The sequence below is a fragment of the Populus trichocarpa genome, chromosome 10 (genome assembly GCF_000002775.5).
Source record: "Populus trichocarpa isolate Nisqually-1 chromosome 10, P.trichocarpa_v4.1, whole genome shotgun sequence".
NCBI classification, from domain to species: Eukaryota; Viridiplantae; Streptophyta; class Magnoliopsida; order Malpighiales; family Salicaceae; genus Populus; species Populus trichocarpa.
Genome location: NC_037294.2, coordinates 15,132,908 through 15,153,119, shown reverse-complemented (window position 1 = coordinate 15,153,119; position 20,212 = coordinate 15,132,908). Strand labels below are relative to the sequence as shown.

The 20,212-nt window shown below is 38.2% G+C and overlaps 2 protein-coding genes and 1 pseudogene across 5 annotated transcripts; 2 read left to right on the top strand and 1 right to left on the bottom strand.

Annotated features, from left to right (window-relative positions):
* The first annotated feature begins 1,030 nt into the window (after window positions 1-1,030).
* Window positions 1,031-10,659, top strand: LOC7489398 (DNA-directed RNA polymerase 1B, mitochondrial). 2 transcript variants are annotated; one of them, XM_002315960.4, is made up of 19 exons: window positions 1,032-2,030; window positions 3,445-3,678; window positions 3,763-3,896; window positions 3,979-4,045; window positions 4,161-4,219; window positions 4,538-4,655; window positions 4,816-4,929; window positions 5,079-5,210; window positions 5,295-5,711; window positions 5,988-6,038; window positions 6,334-6,404; window positions 6,827-6,911; window positions 7,150-7,302; window positions 7,370-7,444; window positions 8,415-8,504; window positions 8,630-8,677; window positions 8,862-8,976; window positions 9,070-9,173; window positions 9,799-10,659. In XM_002315960.4, the coding sequence occupies exons 1-19, from the start codon at window positions 1,242-1,244 to the stop codon at window positions 9,907-9,909; spliced, it is 2,967 nt and encodes a 988-aa protein (XP_002315996.3). In that variant the 5' UTR covers window positions 1,032-1,241; the 3' UTR covers window positions 9,910-10,659. The 2 variants fall into 2 exon arrangements, with proteins under 2 accessions (XP_052312691.1, XP_002315996.3); XM_052456731.1 differs by lacking the exons at window positions 3,763-3,896; window positions 3,979-4,045 and having other exon boundaries at window positions 1,031-2,030.
* On the bottom strand, window positions 10,615-15,271 carry LOC18102593 (amino acid transporter AVT6A-like; annotated as a pseudogene).
* LOC7482234 (putative U-box domain-containing protein 42) lies at window positions 15,122-20,023 on the top strand. 3 transcript variants are annotated; one of them, XM_024610123.2, is made up of 4 exons: window positions 15,122-15,243; window positions 16,019-17,182; window positions 17,743-18,052; window positions 18,260-20,023. In XM_024610123.2, the coding sequence occupies exons 1-4, from the start codon at window positions 15,199-15,201 to the stop codon at window positions 19,846-19,848; spliced, it is 3,108 nt and encodes a 1,035-aa protein (XP_024465891.1). In that variant the 5' UTR covers window positions 15,122-15,198; the 3' UTR covers window positions 19,849-20,023. The 3 variants fall into 3 exon arrangements, with proteins under 3 accessions (XP_024465891.1, XP_024465894.1, XP_052312690.1); XM_024610126.2 differs by lacking the exon at window positions 15,122-15,243 and adding an exon at window positions 15,340-15,814; XM_052456730.1 differs by lacking the exon at window positions 15,122-15,243 and adding an exon at window positions 15,380-15,509.
* Window positions 20,024-20,212: the final 189 nt, after the last annotated feature.

Sequence of the window (20,212 nt, the reverse complement as noted above, 5' to 3'; positions counted from 1 at the left end):
CTCAACTTGTTTAGCCACAAACGCCAATCCTTTCCTTCTTTTTGCACATTTCTCTCGGACACATGATTGGGAACCGAGATTCATTATTTAATCCAAAGAAACCGACAGATATCCTTTTCAGTTGCTTGTGGCAAGCTTAACAAGGTGATTTGGTTCAACGCAAGAGAGCAGATTCATATTATACCTTGCCATCGTTTCAAGGTGCTTCGAAGCTTACTGGGGTTTTCTGAAGTGTCCGATTTAAAATGCCAAAACAATGGCAGAGTAGTGCTAGTATCTCCCAAGAAAAAGAAGAATAAAGGGAAAAATATTCGAGGAGATGAGAATGGGTGATTTCTTTCGATGCTGAAAATTCCTGTACTGAATACTTAAACTGAAAATAACCAGGGCAGCATGACTTGTTTTAAAGAGTGCACCGAATAGAATAGGGTACGATCCTAACCTCTCTAGCAGATGGACTTCAAGCTAGAGCAGTTTATTAACAGTTAAATCAGTTAGCTCGACAGACGTATAAGAGAGATCTTATGACCCTCAACAACAGGAAAGAAAAGCTTCAGAATCTCAAGTAACTTCTGTTCTGTGACATGGTCAGAATAAATTCTTAAGAAACAATGAAATTCTATCCCACCAATCAAGCTTTTCATTTTCAATTTGTGCCCATCTCACAATTTCTTTTCGAAACAAATAACTTCTTCTTTGTTGTATCTATGAAGATCCAAATTTTTTCCATGTCAATCATATTCTAATCAAATATCACATTCTTCTATATATTTTTATACTTGAAACTCCAAGTTCCATAACCACCAAATTTAATTTTTTAAATTTCTTTTCCATCCTTAATGTTTAAAAACAATCAAATAAAATTTCTTGTTCTCATTGATAAAATTTCACCAACCATTCACTCCTCCCAACTTTGATGGTCCATGGCTCCATAAGTCACTCCAAAACCCATGGAGCCATGCAACATAATGGAAGAAGCCCATCCCACATAGGTTTTAAGGAGGGTTTAAACTTTAAAGGCGGCTAGGCTTCACGCCCCCCCGCCCCGATTCATAGATTTTGATTATTTCACAATCTCCCTTTCACCACCCCCTCTCCTCTCTGTCTAACTCACAGTTCCTCTCACTCCCCTTCAAGTCTTTGTCCATGCCCATTATTATCTTCACTGCCATTTCACCTTCTTTTACTACAATTAGATTATAATAATAAATCATTCATTCAAATTTCTTGCTTTCTACATCATGTGGAGAACCTTAGCCAAATATGCTCCTTCTAAAAAGCTGAGACTTACCTCAAGCTCTCGTAATCTCTTTAAAGAATCAACCGTTATTGAAAAATTCAGATGCCCAGATACCAAAACATGCCTAAATTCAACATTTTCTCTTCTGGGTTCTCGTCAGGTTGGCGTTTTACCTCAAAATGACAAATTGGACAATCCTAGTTATGGTGATTTAACAAACTCTTTTCGTCTCTCCCCTTGTTTCTTCAAGGGGTATGCAACCGCAGCAGCTGCAGAGGTGATTTCTTCGACTGATGAATCAGACCTTTCTGGGTCTGATGACTTTCAAGGATCAATGGAGAAAATTGACAAGAATTTCCGGAAACTGGAGTCACAGTTTATGCCACAACAGAAGAAAATGATGGCAGGTATGGGGATTGGAAAGTATACCATTCTTAAAAGGAGGCAAGTAAAGATGGAGACAGAAGCATGGGAACAGACGGCACGAGAGTATCAGGAGATGTTAGAGGACATGTGCGAGCAGAAACTGGCACCTAATTTGCCTTATGTAAAGTCTCTGTTTCTTGGTTGGTTTGAGCCTTTGAGGGATGCAATTCTTGCAGAGCAAGAATTGTGTAAGGTGAACTCGAGGGTTCCTCATAGAGCCTATTTTAATGACTTGCCGGCTGATATGATGGCGGTTATTACTATGCATAAGTTGATGGGGTTGTTGATGACCGGTAATGGAGGGACTGCCAGTATTAGGGTGGTTCAAGCCGCATCCGTTGTTGGCGAAGCAATTGAAAATGAGGTGAATGACTTAGAAATTTAATTATTTTTTTCAGTGGGGTGTTTTGTTTTGTGTAGTTTAGCTGGCTTTTATTATATATGTAGGATCATAATACTGTTTTTTCTGTTTCTATTTTAATTTGGAAATGTTTGGTAAAGAGAACACAAAAGCATGTGGCTGTAGGAATGTTCGATTGAAACTCATTAGAAGTATTCGTTTTTCTTGGATTGTGTAGAAATCTGGCCCTTTAGTTAAATTCCATGAGATAACTCATCCTCTATTCTCCCATCTCTTCAATACCTCCAATTGTGTCTTTAAAGCTCTTTTAAATGTTTCCTGCAAACTGTAGGATACTGTGCTTCTATTTTGATATTCAAATACCTTTTCATGTTTCTTCATAACATCAGTATATATCTTTCAGGTAGCACATTTTAGTAGGTTCAATTTTCAAGATGGACTTCTTTTAGTGTTTAGTAATCCCGTGATGACAAACTTGCGTGGCAGTTTTGTTTTTCTTTTTTTTTGTTATGGTTACTGCATTTTTGTTCATCTTGTTCATATGGCATGCGATAACTAGTTTGTGTAGGATTCTGATATTTCTTATTATTTATTAAATTGATTTCTTGTTATTTGTTGTATAATTCTACATTTATTCGGATATGCTATTAAAAATTATTTAGAGTTAAAGAAGAAAATCAATCTTATTGGTACCGTCTAAGGTGCCAGATGTCATTTGTCTAGGAATTTCTTGAACTCCTATCAATCTTCTGCAACAGAATATAAAGACCATATTTTTGAAGAATAAGATTTGACCAGTTATAACAAAACAAAAGGATAAAAGATAAAGGAATGGGGTGCTTCCCTTTTCTGGAAGGATCATACAATAGAAGCATCAGAACATATTTTCTTGTATTTTCTCAGAAAAAATAAATGAAGAAACAGAAAATATCAAGCCCATAGAACCAGGAATCAGTCAAAACCAAGAATCATCATTGGTGACCAAACAAATGAGTTGAGGTGCAAAGCATGATTTGCATTGCTTTCAAATCTCTTGTTGAATGAATGAATGATTTCACATAGTTTCCCTGTCTGTCATATGGTAAAGCATACAATTCTTTTGGAGACTGTCTACTTCTTAGTATCTTCTTGTTGTTCCTGCTTAAGCACAGGATACAACCAACAGAGGTAGGTGCTTTCAAGATTGGCATCTCCACGTGAATTTCTAATATTCTTCTTGTGATATACACTTTAATTGAAAATGCACTTACGGTTTGATTAAGAAATACACAAATTGCACTTCTTTTTCACCTAGCAAAGTAAATAACTGCTTGTTTAGAGACATAATTTAATGACTTCATGATTATTACTAAGCAGTATGTTGTATTTCCTGGCTTTTATTGAGAGCTTGTGTGGAATTATCTCTTGTGTGGATCAGGCGAAGATACACAAGTTTTTGGAGAAGACAAAGAAGAGGAAGAATTTGAAAGAAAAGATATCTGAAGGTGAGTCTGTTGCTGCTATTTATGAAGGAGAGAAACTAACTAAGGAACAGGAGAAACTGAGGAAAAAAGTAACTACACTGATGAAAAAACAAAAGGTTCATCAAGTAAGGCGGATTGTGAAGGGTCATGATGATTCAATGCCTTGGGGTCAGGAAGCACATCTGAAGGTTCGTGATATCTCTTGCTGTAAATGTAGTTGCATAAGAGTGTCATTTTTTCTCTGCATTTACTCTGATGCTTACCTATCCCAGGTTGGCTCTCGCTTGATTCAATTAATGATAGAAACTGCCTATATACAACCTCCAATTGATCAAATAGGAGATGGTCCGCCTGATATTCGCCCTGCATTTGTGCATACCCTTAAAACCATCACAAAAGATACACAGTGAGAAATTGGAATCTATGACTCTCTCTCTCTCTCTCTTGCATATCACCATCTAAAATTTTTTTGGCCTACATTTGGATAGGAAAAGTAGTAGGAGATACGGTGTTATTGAGTGTGATCCACTTGTTCGCAAAGGCCTTGAGAAATCTGTAAGTAACCACAGTTTATGCTGTTGTGGCTCTGCTAGTATCTATTTTGATTATGTTTAAAGATTATATCTTCCTTTAGGTATTGTGATGATACTAATTCTTGTCATCTGAACAGGCTAGGCACATGGTCATCCCTTATATGCCAATGCTGGTGCCTCCTCTAAACTGGACAGGGTATGAGTTTCAATTCTATCTTTTGACCCATTTTCTTTTTGTTTATACCAATCCGTGTGCAAAGTTTCTAGTTAAATCTTGTTTAATGGAACAACCTGGTTCTAAGTAGTGATATATTCTCCTTGTAAGAATAATTATTAAAAATAATTTGTTTTATTTCAGTTGTTCTTGGTCAAATATTGGGCTGTCAAGCTTACTGCTTTACAAAATAAAATAAAAGACCAACCTTGTCAAATCTTCTTTAAGACAGCTAGCTAGACATTAATATCATTGGGGGTGCTGGTTTCTTTCCCCCTAACCTTTGTAATAATTTGACAGGTATGACCAAGGTGCATACTTTTTCTTACCATCCTATGTTATGCGAATCCATGGAGCAAAACAACAACGTGTCGCAATTAAAAGGGCTTCAAGGAATCAATTAGAGCCTGTTTTTAAGGTTAGAAATCACTGCTTGAGTTGATTCTATCTATTTTCCACTGACAACTATGTCACTATAATTGACACATTTTCTTGATGAATGGTGATGATTTGTAACCAACTTCATGCTTGCACCCTTACCCTCACTATAATTCTGTTTTTTTTTTTTGATGAATCAGGCCCTGGATACTCTTGGAAATACCAAATGGAGAGTAAATAAAAGGATTCTTGGAGTCATTGATAGAATATGGGCTAGTGGAGGCCATCTTGCTGGCTTGGTTGACCGTGAAGATGTGGGTTATTTATACGAGCTGAAGTTCATATAATTTTCATTTAGAATAGTATTTAACACTGCTTATGCCAGTTCTTACTCTTTCCCTCCTTTCTTTTATTGAACCCCTCCCCTCGAACTCCTTCGTTTTCACTTATAAAAACTTGATAGGTTCCTTTGCCTGAGGAGCCACAAACAGAAGATGAAGCTGAAATTCGGAAATGGAGGTGGAAAGTTAAAAGTGTGAAAAAGGAGAACAGCGAGCGACATTCACAGCGTTGTGATGTGGAACTAAAACTTGCGGTAAGAAGCTCCCTTGTTTCAGCAAATAACAAGTGTGTGCATTTTTTTGTAGATGGCTTGTTAAATTGCTATAACTTGGAGCAGGTAGCTAGAAAGATGAAGGATGAGGAAGGCTTCTACTATCCACACAATGTTGATTTTCGGGGTCGTGCTTACCCTATGCACCCATATTTGAATCATCTTGGTTCTGATGTGTGCCGGGGCATCCTTGAGTTTGCAGAGGGGCGACCTCTTGGGAAGTCTGGTTTGCGCTGGCTGAAGATACATTTAGCAAATCTGTATGCTGGTGGTGTAGACAAATTATCCTATGATGGTCGAATATCATTTACTGAGAATCATCTGGATGATATCTTTGATTCTGCTGACCGACCTCTTGAAGGACAACGCTGGTGGTTGGGTGCGGAGGATCCTTTTCAATGCTTGGCAGTATGCATTAATCTCTCAGAAGCTTTGAGAAGCCCTTCTCCAGAGACTGCTATTTCACATACACCTGTTCACCAGGTACCTTTTCTCTCTGTAGTTACTGCTTTTGAGTTCTGTGATAAAATCAAGCTGATGACTGCATATGATGAGTTGCGATGAGCTCTGGAGCAGACTTGTTGCTTCAATGTTATTCATTGGCTGATGCTTGCTGTATTGTCTTCAAAGAAGTTTAGAGGCTTTATATTAAACCTTTGCTTTCTTTGTGATATCGTTTTTCATATTAAATGTGCAGTACAGAAACATACCATGATCAAGAATTTATTCTTATATTTCCTTTTTTTTTGCTTTTCCAAGGATGGTTCGTGCAATGGCTTGCAACACTATGCTGCCCTTGGAAGGGACAAGGTAAATAGTTTTTGTTCACGTTCGTTGACTTGAGAAAATTGCAAAACATCTCCCAATCCTAAATTTGGAAATCTGGAACTTTTTAGATTTTGCATCAAGGTTCATAAATTTTTCTTACACAACTTATACTCTGCCAGAACCATGTTTTAAGTGTTTTTGAATGCACAACTATGACCAAGGATTTCTAATCTTTGTTTGAATTGGAAGCATCACGTGTTCCAGTGCATGGTGTGATTTTGTTGTACTTCTCTTATGTTTTACATTAAGCAATAAACTGAATTGAACTTTTTATCAGTTGGGAGCAGCTGCAGTAAATCTAGTTGGAGGAGGAAAACCTGCTGATGTTTACTCAGGAATTGCGGCCAGGTGGGCTCTTTCTCTTACTGCATCTCTGTGGAAATTGGGGTGGGGGTAGTGAAGGTGGTTGGGGCAGCCAACTACAAAATGATGACTAACAGCCCTTGCTATGGTTGGGCAGTGGGCGAACCTTTTTACTTAAATTGGATTTTAACATGTATCTACGGGGAGTATGCAGGCTGACTGTCTGAAAAAAAAAAGGGTAATACCATAGTAAATCCTGGAATACCAGAATCTGGTTATGCCAGCAATCTATATCTATGATTTTTAAATGTCACTTTAATTCAATATAGTAGGAATTATTGGAATTTCATCATATGTATTGCTTCTGGAACAATTGCCAGCAACTCATGTTCAACTGTACATTGAAAATTACTTTGTTGTTTTGTTAGCATATCTAATGTTTAACACAATTGTTGCTTTTGATGTAGAGTTCTTGATATCATGCGAAGAGATGCAGAAAATGACCCTGCAATTAATCCAAATTCAGTGCATGCTAAGCTTTTAATCAATCAGGTTTCTGCCTGCCTTGTGTTTATTAATGGTGTTAAATATGCCTGAGATTATTCAATTTTAACACTGTTTGAATTGCTAAATTTATGAATGATTCCTCAGTTTCAACAACATACACATACATAATTAATTAGGTTGTAGGATCAGGCGACTCATTTTGTAGCCAAACATTCTTGGGCATGCTTGTACACGACTCCCTATGATATATTGCTAACAGCTTTCCTTCATTATTGGAACCCAGGTGGACCGGAAGTTGGTGAAGCAGACAGTGATGACATCAGTGTATGGGGTTACTTATATTGGTGCCCGTGACCAAATCAAAAGGAGGTTAAAAGAGCGTTGTAACATTGCTGATGATCCACAGCTGTATTCTGCAGCCTGCTATGCAGCAAAAGTAAGTGGTGTGTGTTTGTGTATGCCAGTAAAGGAGGATTTTGTTAATTATTTTACCACATGAACAGACCACCTTGACAGCCTTAGAAGAGATGTTTGAAGGCGCGAGAGGAATTATGGCTTGGCTTGGAGAATGTGCTAAGGTATGTTTCTTTTATCCTGCTATCATTTGCTTTGCATAGGAGGGTAGTTTTTGCCCTGTCATTTGATGGGGGGTCCCACATATGGAATCCTGATGATACCTCATTTTGGTCATGTCCTTTTTCCTTATATCCCCTAAAATCCTGATCCGGTAATTTATTTAATGGCTTGGAAAAGGTTTGGCCCCACTTTGGATCTCATTTATGACCTGCTTAAGTTATATCATTAATGGGCTTTGATGGATTTAGATAGTCAATGTGGGATTAAGCATATTCAATTCAACAATTCCCTTAGTTCCAGACTTCTAATGGATTTAGATGGTCAATGTGGGGATAAGCATATTCAATTCAACAATGTCCTTAGTTCCAGACTTCTAGACTAGTTAAAGCTGGTCACCTGAATCCTGTTTTCAATCCCACCTTATCTTGAATTGTCTTATCAAAGGGATGTTTTGAGATTAAATCAATTCTTATTATTTCATCTCAAGCCAATTTTTCTAGCTCTCATTTGATAGTTTCCCATTTGCCTTCAGTATCCAATACCAACTGTCATATATGGCTTCTTCTTTGCCAGATCATTTCCATATTCAGATCATGTTTTGTAACTGCATGATCATATAAATCAGGAGGGATTTTGTGTTACGAGAAGGCAGTTGAATTGTTTTTTGTGGACATTGTTTCCAATGGTTGAAGGGTGGGATAGGTTGAGTAGATACAGGATTCTAATCTTTTCAACAATAAATGTAAAGGGAAGAAAATAGAGGAAAGATGTTATAGAACTTAGTTACTTGCCCAATGGATAATGTTCTATGTAATATGCATACTGTATCATCAGCGCTCAAGCTTAATAGATTTTCAGAAACTTTTTAGTTTCCAGTTAAATATAGCTATTTGCTCTCATTAACACTTTGCCCTGCTTGAGAAAATCTTGCTGTGTTCTGGAATTTCTGACCGCTGAATGTAATATAAACAGGTGATAGCTTCAGAGAATCAGCCTGTGCAGTGGACCACTCCTTTTGGACTCCCTGTTGTACAGCCTTACCGACAGTTGGGAAGGCAACTTGTAATGTTCTAAGAAATTAATACTAATTTTAATTGGCTGATTTCTTGTTTTCAATTATATAATGAATGTAGAAAACCAACGTTTATTTTGAAGGTGACTAAGATGCTTTCTTGATTTATATGCAGATTAAGACTTCCCTTCAGGTGCTGACGCTACAAAGAGAAACCGACAAGGTAGTGTCATTTTTCCTGTGTTTTTCTGATAGGCTCCAACAAACCCCAACCCCCCCCCCGTACATTTCTTCGATCTTAATCCTTGAAAAAAAAAAGCAAGGGATGTAAAATCTGTGGGCAAGGGGTGAAGTACAGGTTCATGTTGCACTCAGTTATTGATTCCACAATTTTGTGATTGGTATAGGTCATGGTCAAGCGGCAAAGAACAGCCTTTCCTCCAAATTTTGTCCACTCCCTTGATGGTTCTCACATGATGATGACTGCTGTTGCCTGCAAAGAGGCAGGTTTGAACTTTGCAGGTTTGTGTGGGTTAGCAGTTCTCTCTCTCCTTCCAGACACCTGGTAAATTTTTTTGGGAAATCTTATTGTTTCATTTTGATGTCCATTTACAGGGGTTCATGATTCATACTGGACACATGCATGCGATGTTGATGAAATGAACAGGATTCTGAGAGAAAAGTTTGTTGAACTCTACGAGACACCAATACTAGAGAATGTAAAGTATCTTTATCTATAAGCTCATCAAACCTTATATAAGCAGACTGCCCCTAGGAAGTAATTGTTTTCTTGGTTTTAACATGGTTCAAGCTTGTGCTTCACTAGTTCTTACTGCCAGTGTTTGCTTTCTTTTAAAATGACTTGACATGTAAGATAGTAGTTGATGACCATGATCCAGGTAAATTGTTCTATAAAAAATTCTGCATAGATCTTTATCTATAAACCATGAGCTCACACCTGTTGCAATTGAAGTCATGTCCTTGGGAGAGAGCAGACCTTTCGATTGGTTACTTCAATTAGCTTTCCAACATGAACTGAAGAACATTACAATTTGAACCTGCTGTTACTTCTTTTATGCGCTTTAAAGAAATAGTTTTCTGAAGTTTTCTAAAGTTTGAGAATTCTATTCCTTGGGAGAGCAATGAAATGGGAGGGCATTCCTAGAAATTTATCCTCTCTTTACAGCTAACCGTGATGCATTTGTTGATTCTATTTGGTGATTTGTGATCTTAACAGTGCTTCTCAATATGTTCATGGTGGTTTGAAATTTATTATTTTTAAACCGAGAATCTTACATGTTGAGTGATGATATCAGATTTATTGGTTTGTTTATGTGCTTGCAGTTATTGGAAAGCTTCCAAAGTTCGTTCCCCAACTTGAAATTTCCTCCCTTGCCTGAGCGAGGAGACTTTGATCTAAGAGATGTCCTGCAATCAACCTATTTCTTCAACTAGTCTGAACTGGACACTAACCTTGTCAGTTACCTTAAAATTGTACTCTGCGCCTCTGGCATTTGGTCCCAAGGTGATGGCAGCTGTACTCGCTTATCAATGGGTTTAGTCTGTGATAAAAGAACTCTAAACCGCATTGAGCAGAAAAGGTTGAGAAGAATAGAAGCTCGAGGCAGGGCTACCCCTCATTTGGTATCCAATGGGCACCTTTGTACATATCCAAGCACAGGAACTTATTAATTATTAGCTGGAGATATCTGTGACACCGCCCTGCTACACACCTGATAAATGACACCTTCTGTATCTGCTTTGTAAAAAGATAAAGAAATAGCATGATGCGACATTCAATGGCTTGAAGGATCGACACTCATTATTAAGCAAGCTGCTTTGTCATTAGTTGGCTCGGTGTAAAATGGAATTGAAGCTTCGCGCGGGAATGGATTATTATGTTGATGAAGTCATTTAAACAGTTTGAGGATGGATGAAAGCTTCGGTTGCCATATCTTCAGAGATGCTAACTGCAACAGATTTAACTTAGATTTCTTAAAATAATCACGTCGACGGGGAAAGCAATCTAGTGGATGACGAACATGTCTCTTTCGTGGTGTTTTGCCACCTTTGTATCAATTGTTGTATAGGATCTATAAATGGATGCATAGACTGGCTATTGGTTTGTTCTTTCCATGAGTTGGATCCAAAGCCGCAAAATTTATTACAAACACAGCAAGACCAATCTATTATCTTTTTAATTAACCATAACAAGCTTTAAGGGTCCAGGTGTAATTAAGCATGAATCAAAAGTTGTACGAATTGCCACCAGCACCTTCGTCCTTGCAGAACACTACAGTGAGGAAAAGATCTGGATTTTTACATAAGCAGTTCCCAAAAAATTTGCATATTTTACTGTGTCTGCATGACATTCACACTAGAGATCTTCAAGCAGATAATGAGAAGACCATGAAATCATGCATGTGGAGAGGGATTTCTTCTGAATAGGGCACAAGCATCACTGTATATGGCCACCAAACTTGAGAATAAAGCAAGAAAAATAACGAGGACAGACATGACCTTATCCTTCTTTGCTGCTGCGAAATGGGGATCTCTGAAAGATCGTAGGTTTGAACCAACAAATGAACAAGATATTAGATAGACCACCTAACAAATTGGAAGCAATATCAGCTTTTAGTTTTGAATGCAATCAAAGTGCACTGAAACTTCGAAATGGATACGAATTTGGGATATATGGTAGGCAACATAGAATCAGACCCACCAACCAAGATAAATGTGCTCACATGCTTGGAGAAAAATGAAAAAAAAAAATCAATGCACTAGAATCCCATCTTAGAGGTTTTAAGGCCTTCATATGTAATATTTATAAACACTATAATGCGAAATGTATTCCTCTTTTGTTCTGAAATCCGAACTATATATATGCGTAATCACAACTCCGAGCTAGAGTTAAATTACTCACCTTAAAGCAATAGCAGCTAGAAAAATAAATCCAAGACAAGCTGCAGAAGTTGCTCCAGTGAACTGGAAAGCAACCCTGATGCTGGGTATAAAGCACCCAAGAAGATGAGAGAAATGAGTGCTGTGATGATTAATGAAAACCTATGGTTATCTGAAACCAATGGCGTGGCTGAAGGAAAGAGAAGACCATCCAGATTTAGGCGCAGTGGATGGAAGATCACATGGAAAACGAGCATGAGATGCAAAGCATAGCTAATGCAAACGATATCATTGAGCAAAGAGCTGTAAGGAACGCCAAGGTCAGTGTCGAAGTTGGCCAACATATCATCAAGGGTTGAGTCACCAAATAGGAGGAAGCCAAAGAAGCTTGTCATTATATGGACAGCTGAGCATAGAGCTAATGAAGTCTGCACAACTGGCTGTATCATAGAGGAATCTTCAAGCTCATTTTCAATAGTATGAACTGCAGAAGATGTATTTTCTTATTGAGGTTTTCCATAATATAATTCATTTATTCGAATGCAAGTAAACTACAGAATGCTTAGCTTGAGTCAAAATATTGAAGATCATTTAAGTCAGCTTCTCTCCTCACTGCAGAGAAGGGAGAAGAAAGTACCAATCCCAGGCATCTCAGGCCTTACTCTAATCCAGTAACCATACTCTAATGCATAACAAATGCTAGCAAATACAAGATGGAGTTTGCTATCGTATAAGCCTTCCCATCCACTAATGTCAGAAATCAAGACACAAACTTTTCGTCATGCTATCATAGTAATTCTTATTCTCTAAGCATGGCTGTCCCGACATCAACACATCTACCAGCAAGGGGCTAAACCTTCCCAGGGACTACTACGTACTGGCAGGACATAAACTTCTATCTATAAAGTATCATACAACCAAAAAGGTACAAGTTTCTGTACAGCTTGTGCTCTAAGGAATCAAATTGTTAATCCTAAAAATAGCTACTTGTCAAGTACCTGGTCTTGGAGAATAGACAGAAGAGCCCAGATAAGCCTAGTCACTCCCTATCCCCGGGGGCAAATGGCATCTTTTGACCAATTTTCGTTGAAAGAACCAGTAAATAAATTACTTCTACACATCTGCCAAAAGGATGTTACTCATGTGCCCAAATCAAACCCACAGACCAAGCAATTTAGAGGATATGAAGATCAGCCTACTCAACATTAAAATGACAGATAAATACTGTATCAAGAATGGGAACCACAGTGAAGACACTCCAAAATGAAGTGATATCGGCAATATTAGGAAGCACCTGGGCATGTTAGCACTTCCATTAACCAATATAACCGCAGTGATTCCTGCAGTAATAACGAGAAAAACAACTGCTAGTGCAACAGCTAGGGCAGATGTGTATCTCAACGAATCTGCTTTCATTTGAAAGAAACCATCAGCGCTACACAACAAAGAGGTTTGTGCTATCGATTTCTTATTAATCTAAGCAATATATAGAAAAAAACGACTGCATTATTTAGTACTGGCCCAAATGCTTGAAACATGCCAGTGGAGAAAATATGGAAAGGGTAATGAAAAGAAGAAGAAAGGCACGGCCATTCCACCAGTGGTTTCTTCCAATGCACCAGCATGATGAACTCCACACGAAGATGTTCCAGACAACACATCAGCTTGTCATGTAAACCATTGAAACATGTAAGAATATTTGAACTTGTCTAATTGTTGGAAAGAAGACGAGAAACAAAATGCATTTTACAACCACAAGAATTTCGTACTATGGAAATCAGACTTTCCAGCAGCATCTCCCACTGAAGTTTTGGCTCAGCAACTTTAGGCATGTATTGCAATTTTACAGCTGCCATCACATGCTGTCAGCTGCACTGCTTCACTATTGCTAAGAGCTTCCAGCTTTTATGTTTGTAATTTTGGGGGGTTTTGAAAATAAAAGCACTTTAATTGTACATGTTATTTATAATCCTATTCCATTTAGCATCTCCAAAACTAGGAGTTTGATGGCGCTACATAAAATTGACATCAGAAAAATCAATCCGCAATCAGTTATTTAGGTCCAGATCCCTGATAATTGGTACATTTCTAATAGCTTAGCTAATAATTCCTAATAATAAACCAAAATCGCCTACACGATTAGTTACGAATGCTTTTTGACAAGCATTGGACACAATAGATCGTGTGAACCAAAAACCTATTAATAGGTAAGAGCACATTCCAACCAATTCCCAAAAGATATAAATTTGGATTAAATTCGAACTGGTAACTAATCCCAGCATTGAAGTACACTGCCTACTGACTCCTCTACTCGTATGCAAAACAACTATCTAGAACTGCATCACCCAGTTTACATGGTAATCTCAAAACCACAAAAGAAATGGAAAAGCATGATTAGCAAGCAATGATAATTCACATGCAGTTACGCACACTGATGCGCCCCATAAACTTGGACACCCTCATAGATATCAGCAAATAACAGCCACTTCAATCTGAGATATCTCTGTTCTTAACCATAAGACTAAATTAAAGTGAAGCACGTAATTCACACAATTGTCTCAAACCCACGAATTAAAATGCAAAATGCATAATTATCAAACCAATTATCAAGATTCATATGCAGTTACGCACACTTACCAATGATAATCATGTAAACAATGAGGACCCTGACATTGTTAAGCATCACAAAAATCTGAAGCACTCTTCTCCCAACATTCCCAAATGCATCACCCATGAGCCCACCATAAGTCTCCCGCCTTTCCAGCCTTACTACACCTTAAGAGCATCTCAACAGAACAGTCAGTGAGCACAGCAACGAACACTATCAAACCAATCCCAAGGCCAAGTCCAAGCACCTTCATGGTTGCAGGCAATGCCATGACCCCAGCGCCATTGATCAGTGCATTGTTAGCATTCTTATCAACACGGTTACAAAACTAGCTTTTTGGTCTCTGAAAGGACAGTTGTTTGTCCTGTTCGCTGTGTGCAGATGCCTCTTAACCCAATTAGTTACAAATTCTGGAAAAAGAAAGGGATTATCTTTTGCCATGGCGTACGAGAGAAAAGTAAATTAATCTGAATCACATTGAATTCAACGAGTTTCATAAAATATAACCAGGTAGATTGACTAATCCTACCACTAACAAATTTTACACGGTACTGAAAGTCAAAGCAGTAGTTTAATCCCCTGCAGCAAGTCTTTTTTTTTATTTTTTAAAGGCCAATCCTTCTCCAAACATCAGATCAGAAGACTGCCGGCATGATCAAATCAGTACCTTGAATGTACTAAAGTTGGGAGATTAAAAGCAGATATATCTGCCATAACAGCATAAAATCATCTCCAACTTCAATGAAATTATGATTCTACTTAACGCTGCAGCGTCTGGAAATAGAGAGGTCTACTTGACTGAGAAAATGCATATTGACTTTGCAACAAATACCGATCCATGAAGCTTACATCTTGAAGGTTACCTGCTAAAGTCGGATAGTAACCTTAAACCAAAATACATGCAATTTGTCAACACCCCATGTCCCAATACAGTCAGCTGACCGAGTCTTCTTTTTCTATGCCTTATAGCTTCCTTTGACAAGCTGTTTATCTCAAGCATCGATATAGAAAGGATACTGTCACACTCCAAAATACGTAGTATTATTATATTTCAGTCGTTGGTGTTGGCCAGTAAATTATAGCATTCTGCGAACGTAAATCACTTGCTGGTAAGATTAGCAATAGTATACATAAGCTATCAGAGACTTGTTCATTGGTAAAATATATTGTCTTCTGGGATGCCTTCTACAACAAGACTAAGTTGCTGCTTACCCAAGTAGAGACCGGTCAAGTGTATGTACCTGGAAGGCATCAGAAGTGGTAGCTCTGGTTCGATGTCGGTATGTGATTGTCAATTGTATCTTGCTTCTGTCTAGTATTTAAAAGTTTGAGTAAGCCTCAAAAGTTTGAACTGAATTAAGCTTTAAATCAACTTCCATGTGCATACACCACTGCGTTTGATCTGGTTCTCAGGATTAGAGTTGGGTGGAAAGAGTTCAAGATATTTTGGCTTCAAAAATTCCATTTTCAAACAAAAGAGGGAGTAGCCTGCCAAATTTGTTCATCCACTTGGTGTCAAAAAATACTAGTCAGCTATCAAATTCAGGTTTTTTTTTACAGGCACATCAATCTGGTGACCTTAAACTTCTGCTAGTTACGTTTGTTTTGTTTTGAAGCACAATTTGTGCAACAAGTCCGGAACCATGGACAACATAATCACTTAGAAACTTCAGATTTTAAGGAATTAAAATGTCAGTAAAGCACCAGAGCATGCTTGTCCTATTTTCATTCATTGAAAAGAAGGATAGAAGAAATTCTTTGACATCCTACCTCCATTTGCATGTTTTCTCAAAATGAATATGCTATGGCATCGAAGTGATTGTGTTTTTCTCTTTTCCCCCCCTATTTTGGGTAAGTTTAAACTATTACCTGGTTGAGAATATTCTCTAAATTCAGTGTCCTGCTTAAATGGAATCTACAAATTTACCTAGAATTGAGTTCCTAAGCTCTTAATTGAAGTTTCATGCCGATAATCAAACTTAAAAAAAAAAAGCATCTGATCTTGAGAGGTATGGTAATCTTCTCTTCTTCTTGTTTTTTTTTTGGTTTCTCCAGCTCAGCAAAGATTCAACTGCTATGGCTAGTGTTGCTGAATCCTTGCTGACATCAATTTCAGAGATCATTGAATCTGTAACTTGCATAGAACAAGAAAAGGAAAGCTTTGCTGAAATTGGATGCTACCTCTACCGAGTTTTCCCAGTCATAATGGAGTTGCAGACAACTGAGCACACCCCGAAAAATGCAATGGTGATCCTTCAATCCCTATCCAGAAGCATCACTGAGGCCAAGGATCTTGTAAACAAATGTCAAAGAGGCACCAACTCAAATTTTGATTCTGAATTGAAAAGCACCATATCACTGCTGGAAAGGGTGATAGAAGACATGGGCGAATGCTTGAGCTCGATACCTTCATCAACATTTCAGGACCAAGAATATGCAGAAGTTGCTGTCCAAGCTCTTTCAAATGAAATGCGAAGTGCTCATTTTGAAGTTGGCCAAAGCCAAGCATTGCAGACCAAAGAGCTGGATCCACACAAGTCTTTCTCGGAGGAGGAACCAAACGAAGAACCTGTAATGGTAGAATCAGATCTCTACCCTGTCAGTCTTGAAGTGTCCACAGATAATTCCCGGTTCTTAAATACCCCACACTTCATAGAAATCCAGAAACCCACAAGTTTCAACAGGCAAAGGAAACGCAGCAGCAGCAGCTCATCAACATCATTGCTAAAGATGACCGAGTACATAGAGCCAATGTATGAAACTTTCTTCTGTCCGTTAACAAAGCAGATTATGGATGATCCAGTTACCATACAAAGTGGAGAGACATATGATAGGAAAGCAATTACCAAGTGGTTGGAAGAGTCCGAGAACTCACAAGAAATTTTCTGCCCAATTACAGGGAAGAAGCTGTTGAGTAGAGTTCTAAGGACAAACGTAGCTCTGAAGACCACAATAGAGGAATGGAAAGAAAGAAATGAAGTGGCAAGGATAAAATGTTCCCGTTCAGCTTTAGTTTTGTCCGCTTCACCAAGTATGGTTCTTGAAGCAATAAGAGATTTGCAAGAAATTTGCAAAAGGAAACAACATAACAAGATACAAGTTCACAATGCTGGAATACTTCCATTGCTTTTTAAGCTTCTGGAGTACAGAGATAGAGATGTTATCTATGAAGCGCTGGAGTTATTACGAGAATTGACCAAAGAGGACGATGTTTCCAAGGTTCAGCTCTTTTTTCCTAAATTTTTTACGTAATATCATAAATAAAAGAAAAGGATAAGAGTATGTGTGTGTTTGTGGGCGTTTGTCATGTTTTTAGCAAGTCACCTGGAGGAAATTTGAAGTCACAGGTATGTTTCCGTTCTCACAATTTTGAGAATGGAGCGATGTAGAAAAAGAGAATTTTACTTGGTTACCAATTCCTGCTAATATCATCTGGTTCAAAAATTGATCAATTTCAACAACAAACCTAAATTTCTCCACCCTATTTTGCGCAAGGACTGCTAATCACTGGCCAACTCATAATCCACTAAGCCATTCCCTTGGCGGGAGGCTTTGATGTGAATCAGTCACTGGCCTGTAAGGAACCTCACCTGCAATTATTTAGCTACAAGACTACCATAATTGACCAAACCATGGAAACTTTCAAAGAAGCTTCAGTAATTCGAATTGTTCTCTTTGGTCTGAATTGAATCTAAATATGAGTGAATACAATTTTGTCTAGAAATAAGCCACTGGAATTTTCAGGAATTATAACTCAACTTCGGTGATTTTTTGTGCAGATGGTGATTTCTGAAATGGTCGACATTTCAACAGTAATCAAGATGATGTCAATTGGTCACCGGCCCATAAGGCATGCGGCATTACTGTTATTACTTGAGATATCAAGGTCCCAATCATTATGGGAAAAGATTGGGTCAGTTCCTGGAGGAATTCTGATGCTAATCAGAATTAAATATAATCTGTCTGTCGATGCCTTCTCTTCAGAAACAGCAGATGAAATCTTAAGGAATCTAGAGAGGTCTCCAGAAAATATCAAGATGATGGCGGAAAATGGATTCTTGGAACCCCTTCTAAAGCATCTCACTGAAGGTAACTTCTAATGCTCTCACACTCTACCATAAGCATAGCAAGTACAGAATGGCAGAAGAGTTTTTTTTTTTTTTTTTAAGATAGCGGCTAACAAATTCAAGAGACTTGGTTTTTCTGGATGGTTTAAATAATAAAAAATAATTTCCTTATGTACATACAAATAAATATGCTCTCACAACAAAGTCAATGAAGATTCAAAATAAACAGGTACTGAGGAGATGCAGACAGAAATGGCAGGATACCTTGGGGAAATTGCACTAGGACATGACAGCAAAACTTATGTGGCTGAGAGGGCCTCTCCTGCTCTCATCAAAATGGTGCATAGTGGAAACACTATGACCAGAACAGCGGCATTCAAAGCTCTAGCACAGATTTCATCCTACCATCCTAACGCCAAAATACTTGCAAAATCTGGAATTATTCAAATCATGGTTGAAGAGATGCTCACTCGAAGAATCAATGGTGAACCAATTAACTCAAAAGGTGAAGCTGCTGCAATACTTGCAAATATATTTGAGGCTGGGATCGACCTTGAGAACCTCCAAGTAAATTATCACGGATTAGCTTCAGACTATGTTCTGTATAACATCATTGACATGATCAAACATTCCACTCCTGTTGAACTCAACATCAATCTCATTAGAGTTCTTTTGTGCCTGACAAAGTCTCCCAAATCAATGGGCACCATTGTCTCCATGGTCAAAGAGATTGAAGCAAGCAACACCCTGGTTGAACTCCTCAATAATCCCCATGCAGAACTTGGGATCGTAGCAATCAAGCTACTCATGGCGCTCATACCTTACATGGGACACTCTATAGCAGAGAGACTATGCAGAACTGCAGGGCAACCTGAGAACCTAATCCTTGGCCAAAATGAAACAGGCCGAATCACACAGAAGCAGGCAGTTTCAGCAACATTTCTTGCTAAACTCCCCCACCAGAGCCTGACACTAAATCTCGCTCTTCTCAGCAAGAACACAGTCCCTGCAATCCTACAACAAATCAATCAAATCCAAAGAACTGGTATAAGAACAAGCAGGTATGCAATTCCTTACTTGGAAGGACTTGTGGGCATTCTAGTCAGATTCACAACCACACTTTACGAACCTCGAATTCTGTTTCTAGCAAGAAACTACAACTTCACCTCAGTACTTACAGAAATGCTCATGAAAACATCAAGTGATGAAGTTCAGAGGTTAGCAGCAGTTGGCTTGGAGAATCTCTCATTGGAATCGATAAGTCTATCAAAACCACCAGTAATAAAGAAAACCAAGTTCTTGAAACTCTTCTACCCACCAAAATTCCTATTTTCTGGATCATCAAAGAAGAGAAAACTACCAGTCTGCCCGGTTCATAGAGGGGCTTGTTCCTCGCAAAACACATTCTGCTTAGTTGATGCAAAAGCAGTGGAGAGATTGCTGGCATGTTTGGACCACGAGAATGTTGAGGTTGTTGAAGCTGCATTGTCAGCAATATGTACTTTGTTAGATGACAAAGTCGATGTCGACAAGAGTGTTGGCATGTTGTGTGAAGTGAATGCCACGCAGCATGTTCTGAACGTTGTGAAAGAGCACAAGGGAGAAGGTTTGCGGAAAAAATCCTTCTGGTTAATTGATAGATTCTTGCTGAAAGGAGGGAAAAGGCCTGCTTCAGATATATCACAGGACAGGTTGCTACCTGCCACTTTGGTCAGTGCTTTCCACCATGGAGATATTGATACAAGGCAGATGGCTGAGAAGATCCTACGGCATTTGAATAAGATGCCTGATTTCCCTACTTCCCACTATACCATGTAGAATCCTAGTGTAATATACTGCTGCTTTTGAATGCAAACAAGTTCTGGTTTTTGTGTGTAATCTCATCATGATAAATGTACATCAAGCATTGGGGTGTTATCATGTGAAGTATTCAGTGTTGGCTAGGGAATGCTAAGAAATCATTAATGAATAGCCAAATCTTTTATTCTCTTTATTTATTTGTTTTTACATTTGGTAGAGTTGAAAAGATGAGATAATATAGAAAAAGCATGTGAGATGTAGTTTCATGTCATTCAAGAAAAAAAAAAAAAAAAAAAAAGGTGCTGGGGCTTGCCTTTTATTTTCAAAAAAGAAAAAGATTTTGGTGGTGTCTCAAGTGCTTCTGGGGAAGTTCAAAGGCACT